This window comes from Diorhabda sublineata, chromosome 7 (genome assembly GCF_026230105.1).
Source record: "Diorhabda sublineata isolate icDioSubl1.1 chromosome 7, icDioSubl1.1, whole genome shotgun sequence".
Classification (NCBI taxonomy): Eukaryota; Metazoa; Arthropoda; class Insecta; order Coleoptera; family Chrysomelidae; genus Diorhabda; species Diorhabda sublineata.
In genome coordinates, this window is record NC_079480.1 from 33,422,185 (window position 1) to 33,433,855 (window position 11,671).

General features: G+C 32.7%; 1 protein-coding gene across 1 annotated transcript; it reads left to right on the top strand.

Moving 5' to 3' along the window:
- The first annotated feature begins 1,484 nt into the window (after window positions 1-1,484).
- LOC130446585 (soluble guanylate cyclase 89Da-like) lies at window positions 1,485-11,663 on the top strand. The gene is made up of 13 exons (XM_056782944.1): window positions 1,485-1,526; window positions 3,396-3,595; window positions 3,663-3,856; window positions 5,549-5,685; window positions 6,972-7,211; window positions 7,362-7,555; window positions 7,632-7,739; window positions 7,891-8,059; window positions 10,114-10,257; window positions 10,346-10,499; window positions 11,147-11,256; window positions 11,455-11,544; window positions 11,622-11,663. Exons 1-13 carry the CDS (start codon window positions 1,485-1,487, stop codon window positions 11,661-11,663), a joined length of 1,824 nt encoding a protein of 607 aa, XP_056638922.1.
- The last annotated feature ends 8 nt before the right edge of the window (window positions 11,664-11,671 follow it).

An 11,671-nucleotide genomic window follows, 5' to 3' on the forward strand; every position in this document is an offset into this window, starting at 1 on the left:
AGAAACACTCGGCGGACTGCGAATGGTTTCGGAGAGGTGCCAAATGTGTGTAGACGAAAACTAGCTAGAAAGACTGTAAAAAATATCATACCAGTAGCTTAATAATAAAATTTTTTGTAACAAAATTCCTGGTTATAGTTAAACCACCCCCGTACATCACTTATACAGAGTGTCCCGCGACGAGTTAAAACTATCTGTATATGGCAAAATACTTATAGTAAAATCATATCATAAAATCGACTGTAACTTTGTTATTTTACATAGAACACCCTGTATATTAATACATTTTTAAAATCTACGTAAAATTTTAGTGTACTTTTGTCTAAAAACTGTTTTCGAAAAATGCATACTTTTGGAGTTATTAATTTTTTTTGTAAAAAATTTGACCGTTGCAGACCTTCATAAATTATTTTTTTAACAGGATACCCTTCAAGATATGAAAATGGTTTCTATTCGGTTGCTTTTAGCAAAGTCAGACGTATTTGAATTTATGTTGAACAATTTTTTTATTCTATACAGGGTGTGTATAAAAGTTTAACTTCATAAATATCAATTTTTTTAAATAGAACTAAAATTTAGGCTACACCTGCATCTCTAAAAATTTAAAATTTAATATCTGGATAACGGTAGGGCTTAGGTATAGGAAAACATACGTGAATTTGCTTTAGTTTGTACCCCTAAATGCATTAAAATAGAAAAAAAATTAAGAAATTTGATATTTACGAAGTTAAACTTTAAACACTTTTTATACACACCCTATATGATATGAATAATTTTTTAATATATATTCAAATACGTCTGACCTTGCTTAAAGCAACCGAACAGAAACCGTTTTCATAATGTTAAGTGTATTCTCGTAAAAAAATCATTTGTAAGGGTCTGCAAATTTTTTACGAAAAAATTAATAACTCAAAATGTATTGATTTTTCGAAAACAGTTTTTAGACAAAAGTGTACTATAATTTTACGGACATTTTAAAAATGTATTAATATACAGGGTGTTCTATTAGGAATAACAAAATTACAATCGATTTCCATCTTTGAAAATATTTTAGTTAAAAATATCGTATTCGAAAACCCAAACGTAAAAATTTTCATAATTTTCCCATATATTCAGATAGTTTTAATTCGTCGTTGGACGTATAATAGTCGAATTAGAAAGGACGCCTTTCCAAAAATACTGTAAAAAATAAAAAAAAAAAAGTGTTATAATTGGTCGAACGCCAAAAATGTATCAGATAAAATAATATTTTCCAGGATTCGATTGGTAAATAATTTTTGTTTTCAAAAAGTAACAGTAGATATTAATACAACTTTTGGTGGAATTATTTAATAGACAAACAATAGAAAATTGACAATTATGCTCAGTTATAATTACTACAAGTGGTTCCTTTCGTCAATTTTCAAATGGAATCATATTCCAGGAAACATTCTGTTTGCTCACAATCAAAAATCGATACATGTATTTACCTCTAGTAGGTAATTATGTACGGCATGTTATTGGAAAGTGTAGCGCATTTCATACAGGTAATATTATTATTATTATTATTATTACTATTATTATTATTATTATTATTATTATTATATCAACATTTATATATTCGTGCGTTATACTTTTCTATTTTGTTGAAATGCTGAATTCCAAAATATAAGTTTCTTTTCTTCTCAATAATTTTGTGAGTTTTTAGATTTATTCGAATTTTGTAGTTAACTAATCAACTCCAATTTCAAAGTGTTAACTTTAACTATTCAATTCGTACGTTTTTAGATAGTAAAGTTTACGGTTAATCACTTTGTAAAAATGGGAAACAATTTGCGATACAAGCTTTTTTAAAAGCGGCTCATTGAAAACTGGAAGCTAGTTTACGTAAATTGGGCATAAAATCGAAATTGATAAGAGTTACGTAAGCAACATTTAAGAAAAACACAATGTAGTTCAAAAATCGACACTCAAATATTCTGAAAAGCAACAAATGGAAAAAAAAATCAAAACTTACAAGTGTCAGCGACAAGTTTTCGCCCGCTAAAGGTTTGGGAATCATCATCATCATATTTTACTTTTAATGGAAATGAAACGAATAAGATTAAAGCTTGGTTCATGCAGCTAAAATTAAAACTAAACTTTCTTGGTAGTCGCGGTGAATTAAGACTTTCAGATATTGCACTTTTAAAAATGAAACACCACGACGGAAATCGGAGCAATAATAGGAATAATATTTTCATAACCAAAGAACAAAATCACACCAATAGATCTAGATTGATGCAGTTCGTAGAAAAAAAAAGCCGTGAGCAGCAAAGCTCCATTACGAAAGTCGAATTTTTCAATTCCAATTGACAACAAAGAAAAAATTGTCATAATGACAAGAAAGTTCGAAAATGGGAAGTAAAAAAAAATCACCCTAGCAACGATCGTACTCGTATTATTCATTAAATAGGATCAAAATGATTTCCGGCGTTTTGTGTTAGAAGAACTGAAGAAGAAAACTTTGAACTTGAGAAAGACAATTCTTCAACATCACCCCTACTTGCATGCGAAGTTCGAACCCTCTAGTTAAACTTTTTCTGGCCAAAAAATAAGAAAATATAACAAAAATGACCATAAAATGGAGAGGGGTGGAGATGGAAAGTTTCGACGTTAGACAGGAAATCATCTCGCAACTAATTGAACCTACATGTGAAATTTCATTTTTCAGTCGCTTTTCGTTTGACCTGCAGAGGCGAGCAAAGGTCAAAAACCACTTTTTTCGCACTGCGACCCCTCGAAATGTTCATTTGCTTTCAACCAAACTCTAATAACATCAATCCGCCGCCAAAAAATCGGACCCATAGCAATTGCATTCGAAAAACCATAATAATCGTGTTCAGGAGGTCTCAAAACATGTGAAAAATGATGTGCCCCCCCATTTTTCTTAGAAAAATTCGACTAAAAAGCATCCTAAGGAAATTTTGGGATTTGGCCAGATATGGCAACTGCTCAGAGGACGTTCTGGTGGTAAATTACTCCGCGCGAGGTGAATCAAATTCGTGTTGTAGCATACCACCAATGTAACCAGCTGGTGTTTCAGGTTGTCGTCTATGTAAAAATATGGATAAAGGTCTACTAAAAATGATGATGTCAACTGTTTCGTTATCATTAACACGTCATCGTCAACAAAATACTTAAGTTATGATTTTGATTTGCTTCAATATTAATTTCATCAATATATCTTCTTGAGAATTCAAAGAAGCTCGTACAATCCTAGTTCTATACAAGATGTAGTCCTCTAAAAATCGGCTGATTGTTTGATATTTATTGTAGTCCCTCTTCACTTCCATGTACTGGTCGTTTTTCTTTAAAAGTTTAAAGCTTCTTCTGTACTTAATTCAAAATATTGGATTGCTTGTATGTTATTGTAGATAGAATATGGCGAAGACGTGTGGACGGCCATCAAGAAAGCCGCCAATTGCGAATACCAAGTATTTAATACCCATCAAGTATATCCCGATAATTTAATGAGCAATCTTGCAGTTGGCGCGGCTACAGTCTTAGGGGCATCACAAGACAGCTTCATGCATTTTTTCGGAAGATGTTTCGTTAGATTTTTTTGTCACCTAGGGTAAAGTAAAGTTGCTTTAAATCGGCCTCAAAATCGAAGATTTAAGTTGATTAATAATATTTTATAGGTACGACGTCACTGTTAAAGCAACAGGAAGGTATTTCACTGATTTTTTAGAGAGTGTGGATAATATACATTCGCAGTTTTGTTTTACTTATCCGAAAATGCAGAGTCCATCTATGTATTTAACAGATATAGACGCAAATGGTTGCGTTTTGATTTATAGAAGTTGTAGAGATGGATTCACTCAGTATCTGATGGGTTAGTATTTGGAATTTTTGATACAGATATATCCTCTTGTCAATATTCCATCTCTTAATTCGAAATTTTACTTATAGGAATGACAAACAACTCGTAAAAGAGCCCACTTAATATTTAGAGTACCACAGCGTCTAATTCTGCTCCAAAATTGATCAAACAAACGGAAATACCTGGATTTTTATAATAATGTATCATCATTATCTCCTAATATCAATAAAAAATCCAGTGTGTCAGCTCAGGAGGCACGACTGGAGTTTACTCCTTAAGTTCGATAGTCTAACCAGACGCAAAAAGACTTTATTTAACTTGGTTGATTGCCAGAATATTTTGGGCTTCCTTCATTAATTTTTTTTTTAATCTGTAAGCTCCTGGTCTCTCGGCTGGAGTTTTTGGAGGTTTAGATTTTTTCCTAATCAAAAAATATAAAAAAAAAAAATTAGAAAATTTATAAATGCATAATTATAAAAATTTTAACCGACTTTAAGAAAATTGATAAAAAAAGGTTTTTATAAACATTTTTTTTTAAATTATTACAATTAATTTTTTATTTAAAATATTATTTTAATAATTAACAAAAATGGTTATAAAAAGATAATTATGTCACTAAATCTTTTACATACAATAACAAATAGTACATGAAAATTATTTAAATAAGCTAAAAAATAACTTTTCGAACGAAAATTATATAAAAACATTATTATAATGAAAAAATATTGTCGATTTTTCTGATAATATTATCGAATTATTGACTACAGTTGTTAATATTTAAAAATTATTTATAAAATAAATCATAATAACGTGGAAGAATTTATAGACATCGACAAAAAATTTTTGGTTAGGTTAGAAATTTTCTATTTTATGTGGATGCGCTCGATAATTCATATTGGGTTGATTATATAATTTTATGTGTTGTTTTCAAATATATATTTATATGAATTACATCGATAATTATTAAAATATTCAATAAATACAAATTGCACGTGCTCATACATATAATACATGAATTATAACGTACCTTGCGACCACGCGTTTGTTAGTTGTTCCGGCAATATCATCTACACCTCTTTCTGCCATAGTTATTTGAAAATACTTTCAGTACACTTTAGCGGAACACAATGATAAAAATTAAAACTTCACAATGACAGCAATATAATTATGTCGACACTGACAAATTAGAAAGTTGCGCATCATAGGGTGCGTATCAAAAACGTAACGAGGTCATTCATCGATAGATTTTACTCCTCACATTTTTCTCGTACCGGGCCCCTTATATATGCAAATCGATTCTTAAGGAGTAAACTCCAAAAAAACTCCACAATATTTTATATATAGTTTTGGCACACAAATTTCTTTCCAGATTGTCGAGCAAAAGCCTTCATAGTCTAAAGTAACCGTAGTATTGTCTGTAGTTTATATAGAGATCTGGAGAAGGCCTTTTCTCCTAATCCGAAAGTTTTTCTTGAAATAATGGTCGGTTTTCAGAAAATTTTGCTTAACATTATGTCTAACCCCTCTATAAATAGGTTCGTTTCAGAACATAATACTGCTTGAAAATAATGAACTTTCAGTGCTTAGCCTCCAAGTGTCCTTCAAGTTAATGACTTAGTATTTTTCTCAGTTCTCAATTATAAATCTGTTTTGGTATCACTGTTAATGTTTTCGACAAATTTATTAATACAAAATTGTATTTAGGACAATTGATACAGGTCGCCAAGGACTTTTATAACTTATCTCTAAAAGTGAAAGTACTGGACAAGGTTTCTTCATCTAGCGGATCAAGAAGCCACGTTATCGTCACTTTTAGACTAAATTTTGATAACAGAGAATATGTGAGTAATAACTATTTTGAATGAAATCAAAAATTGTTAGTCATATAAGAATTTTATCTCTTTTTTGACCAAATTTTGGTATTTATATTTTGCTTTGTACGATTTTTGTTTGGTTTATTAATAAAATAAAATAACAAGCTGTTTTGTTTCGTCGATCTCAAGAAAACATTCGATAGAGTTCAGTTTAACGAACTACCTCCAATACTAACAGGAATTCGACCAAGGTTACACTCCGAGCCGCCAATTAATTATTGATAAAATAATTAATAGCGTAAAAGATGTTTCTGGTGGATACAAGATGTAACGAAGATCTATGAAGATATGCTACGACGACGACGCAATTTTGATAACCGAAAACGAGGATGACCTGCATCGTTTGCTAAATTGGTTCCAAACAACAGACGAAAACCTTAATTAGCAGATATCTGTAGAGAAAACAGAATCAATGGTAATAGCGAAAAAGTCTGCAGCTTATAAACTAGCTGTGAACGACAATCCCATTTACCGCGCCCAAAAAGAGTTCAAGAAAAAGAGGCCTTAAGAATTAAGAAAGTTCGCATGTACGAAACAAAAAAAAAACGATGATGAGGGCAGCAGAGATGAAAACTATTGAAAGAGAAGTCTAATAGATCAAATAAGAAGCAAAGCTATAAGAGTAGATCTGAAAGTTATACAGTACACGATTCACGAGATCGAGACGACGATATTGGAGAGACCACGTCGATAGAATGATGGAAGATCGATGGGCTACATGGGCAAAGGATGAAAAAGTAACTTCATAAAAGACCTCACGGCCGACCGCCCAAAAGATGGCTTGAAATCTGGACTACTACTCAAGAGGTTGAATGGTGGAACAAATCAAACTAAGCTTTAAGAAAAGAGAAAAAAGAAGTTGATATATCTCTTGAGAAAAAACTCAAATTATCGAATAGTCAAATTTCGATCGTGTTTTCGTATATCCAGCCTTTCTCAAATGATTCCAAACTGTTTGACTGCATCATCATCAGTGAAAACTTTGTTTTAGTGAAAAATTTGGACAAAAAACTACTTAAAAAGTAACGTATTTTGCTAAATTCATAAAGACGTAGTTTTTGTTCTGAAATTGCTTAAAACTTGCTAAAAAAAGACTCACTATTTTTTTTCCAAAAATATTATTAAACAAAATAAAAATATAATCGTAATTTGATCCATTTCTAAGCGAAATGATGTCTTAAAAGCGAAAAAAGTATTTTGAACTGTAACGAATAAATCGACTGTTAAATTTTTTAATTTAAATAATTTTCCAGATGCTTTATAAATCCCGAAAAGACTCTTTCCACAGAATTGGCATTCCCGAAAAGTTTCCTATCGATATTATACTAGATTTATTTCCATTTTGTTTGATAATCGACAAAAACATGACCATCATTTCTTCCGGTAAAAAATTCTTCGAAGTATGGAAAGGAAACGGAAATTTCTACAATAAACCGATAACCGATTATTTTAAACTCAGAAGACCCAAAGGCATCTCATTTACTTGGAAAAATGTAAGAAATTATTCATTATATTCGGCGTATTTGCTTCGTTTTTTATATTGTATTTCAACCTAGTTATTGTCTTTAGAAAACGGGTGTAAATAGCTCATTCTCCGAAGACTGTTTCAGAAAATTCAACTTTTCAAATATAATTCCTTTCAGACATTGAATTTACAATCTGTTATGTTTGAAATGGAATGCAATAGAGGAATTACAAACTATAATGCCGCTGCTGTCAGTACAATAAAAGATGGTTCAAATATATCTTCGAAGGAAGAAATTAAAAATATACTCCTTAAAGGACAAATGAAATATGTTAAAGATATCGATGCTATAATATACATATGTAGTCCTATGTAAGTTTTAATCATTATTTTTTCCTTTTTGGAGAATCTATTGATTTGTGTGTAATTCTGGAACACATTTTTTCAGAATAAACGACTTGGATGATCTGACTGATCAAGCACTTTACTTAAATGACTTAAATCCCCACGGACTTAGCAAGGAATTAGTTTTAGCCGGTTGGCAACATAATTCCAAGTGAGTTTAACACCAAAAGATGTTTTTTCATCACATATCTGACATAAAGATTAAATTATATTATTAAGATTGTCTCTATCAAGTTCTTAGTTCTTAGCTCCTTTAACAGCTACGCTCTAATGTATTCGATTGTTTCTTCTCTAATATTTAGGTTAGAAGTTATGTTCGATAAGGCTGAACAACGATCAGACGAATTGGATAAAAACTACAAGCTTTTGGAAGCATGGAAAAAACGAGGAGATGAACTTCTTTATTCGATGATGCCTAAAACGGTGGCCGATAAACTAAGAGCAACTGAATCATCACTTTCAACGTGCGAAGTAAGTTTATTTGGAAAAAAAATCGAATTTTCATTGTTAATACTATCTTCCAATCTACCACTAGATTCCCTCGTCACTTTTTGACTATTCCGTTGACAAACTCCGTGTTAGTTTTTGCGTAAGCGTCTGCTCCGACCATGAGTCAACGTCAAACACCGATTCCCCGGTTGCGCAACGTTTTTTCATCCGTTTTTTTGGTGTAGGAAGGCATTAAAAACATGGGTTTGAAAAAAATCAATTCGGTAATAAATACCTGTAGATCTGATGTATTTATATGGGTCAAAACGTTCAAAGATGGCCACTAAACATTTGAGAATGAGCCGCATGGTCATCGACCGCGAAAGAGCATCAAACCAAACAAAATTCGCTGCGTAGAATTAGATCATTTTGGAGGAGCATAGAATGTTCGGAAAATTTCCCCTGAACTCGGCATTTGTATTAATAGTGTAAAGTTTATCATTCATGACTTAGATATTTTTCGAAATTTCAATTTCCAGACTTACAACTGCAGGTTTTTCTATAAATTGCGGATAAAATTCCCAAAAAAAGGTCATCCCATTCAAACTCACTCTAATAGTCGCTCTGTTTGTCATCCAGTGTGTTCAGATTTGCTTTACAACTGCAGGTTTTTCTATAAATTGCGGATAAAATTCCCAAAAAAAGGTCATCCCATTCAAACTCACTCTAATAGTCGCTCTGTTTGTCATCCAGTGTGTTCAGATTTGCTTTACAACTGCAGGTTTTTCAATAAATTGCGGATAAAATTCCCAAAAAAAGGTCATCCCATTCAAACTCACTCTAATAGTCGCTCTGTTTGTCATCCAGTGTGTTCAGATTTGCTTTACAACTGCAGGTTTTTCTATAAATTGCGGATAAAATTCCCAAAAAAAGGTCATCCCATTCAAACTCACTCTAATAGTCGCTCTGTTTGTCATCCAGTGTGTTCAGATTTGCTTTACAACTGCAGGTTTTTCAATAAATTGCGGATAAAATTCCCAAAAAAAGGTCATCCCATTCAAACTCACTCTAATAGTCGCTCTGTTTGTCATCCAGTGTGTTCAGATTTGCTTTACAACTGCAGGTTTTTCTATAAATTGCGGATAAAATTCCCAAAAAAAGGTCATCCCATTCAAACTCACTCTAATAGTCGCTCTGTTTGTCATCCAGTGTGTTCAGATTTGCTTTACAACTGCAGGTTTTTCAATAAATTGCGGATAAAATTCCCAAAAAAAGGTCATCCCATTCAAACTCACTCTAATAGTCGCTCTGTTTGTCATCCAGTGTGTTCAGATTTGCTTTACAACTGCAGGTTTTTCTATAAATTGCGGATAAAATTCCCAAAAAAAGGTCATCCCATTCAAACTCACTCTAATAGTCGCTCTGTTTGTCATCCAGTGTGTTCAGATTTGCTTTACAACTGCAGGTTTTTCAATAAATTGCGGATAAAATTCCCAAAAAAGGTCATCCCATTCAAACTCACTCTAATAGTCGCTCTGTTTGTCATCCAGTGTGTTCAGATTTGCTTTACAACTGCAGGTTTTTCAATAAATTGCGGATAAAATTCCCAAAAAAAGGTCATCCCATTCAAACTCACTCTAATAGTCGCTCTGTTTGTCATCCAGTGTGTTCAGATTTGCTTTACAACTGCAGGTTTTTCTATAAATTGCGGATAAAATTCCCAAAAAAAGGTCATCCCATTCAAACTCACTCTAATAGTCGCTCTGTTTGTCATCCAGTGTGTTAAGATTTGCTTTTTCGCAAACTCGACTTGTATGGCCTTTTAATTTACAGTCCACAAGTATAAATTTCTCAAAACCATTTCGAAAATTCAACCTTTTTCAATAAATAACCGAAAAAAGTTTAATCGGTCGTTTGAAAGGTTACTTGATCACGTAAAAAAATCTTTTATTGAAAGTCGTTTCCAAATACTATTGAAAGCAATATCACCTTTGTATTGGAACCAAACTAGTCCCCCTTAAATATCCATTGGTAATGGTGGTGAAATTCCTTTTATTCCATAGATTGTTTTCCAAAGATTTATTTTCGGTTTTTAGGCATTCGATGCAGTGAGCATTCTGTTTTGTGAATTAGTTGGTTTAACTTCAAAAACAGTGAAAGAAACTATGTTGGTAGTATCGATAATGAACACGGTTTTTTCACAATTCGATTCGCTTATGGATAAATTTCCGGTATACAAAGTAAGTAAGACATATTTCAAAAAATTCAAACATAAATATAACAATTTTAATCATCACCAGGGTTGCTATGCTGTTTCGTTATTTATAGGTCGAAACTGTCGGACAGGTATATATGGTGGCAAGCGGAGCTCCCGAAAAGACTCAAATACATGCTCAAAACCTTGCAGACTTAGCTTTCGACATGCTAAAAACCATATCTAAAATAAAAATCAACGAGTCTACTGAAGTTAAAGTCAAAATAGGTAAATTGATATGCTAATAAATGCTTTCTTATCTTAGAAACATTGCCTTCTATTCTTTCTTTAACCGTCTTTGAGAACCAGGTCCTTCTCAACAATCTACTGCCAATTCTTTCTGTCCTGAGCCTCTAACGTCGAACCTCTAACGATCAGAAGGCAACCTCCACGTGTCCCAGCCACCTCAGACGCTCAACATTCCTCCGGATCCTCCACGCACCGCTTTCGCAAACAGGGCCAAAAATCTTCCGTACAATTTTAACCTTCTCGGCACTTGTCGTCTTCGTCAAAGTCCGGCGCTTTCTGGACCATTTGTTCACACAGTCACGTCATTATCTTCATTTAGATCAAGATTTTTGGATTGTTGGCACATTGGAAAGCGATCTTCTCTAAATTTGGATTGGTAGATCGGGTTTCTCCTTGATGTTCTCATATAAATGATCTTCTGTTCATTGATTTTGAATCCTCTTACTTGAGCTGCTCGCTCGAACTCCTCGAACGCCTCCGAAAGAGCCGAAGTGGTGCCAACATCGTCCGCATAGGCGAGATGCTGTTAGAGCCTATTACAAATAGTTCCTTGCGGTGTTGACCGTTGGGCTAACAACCCACTTCGTAAATCCCAAAAGAATAGTTTTGATTGTTTGACGTTTCAGGAATACATTCAGGACCAGCAGTGGCAGGTGTAGTGGGTATTAAGGTTCCCAGATATTGTTTCTTCGGCGATACAATTAATACCGCTTCAAGAATGCAATCTACAAGCGAGGTAACAATAAAAATACCGTTACATCATTGGTTTATTCATTAATCTATGTATATATTTGCTCAAGTATCTATTCATTTATCTATATTTTGTTTGTATAATTTAAAAAGAAAACGTTTCTCAATTTGTTAGAGCTTTTTGCGAAATATATAAAAACAGTTGTTGGAGAAATCAATAGAAGTTGTCGGGTTTGAATTTCAGCCTGGAAAAATCCAGATTTCCAAAAATACAAAGGAGCTTTTATCCGAAGAAAAGTACCAAATAAAAAGCCGTGGACTGGTTGAAGTAAAGGTAAATTGTTGAATATATCAAGTAACTCCTTCCAGATCTTTAACTATTTCCCTTTTATCAACAATTTTCGTTTTCAGGGCAAAGGCAATATGCAAACGTATTGGCTATTAGAAAAATAAATATTAGA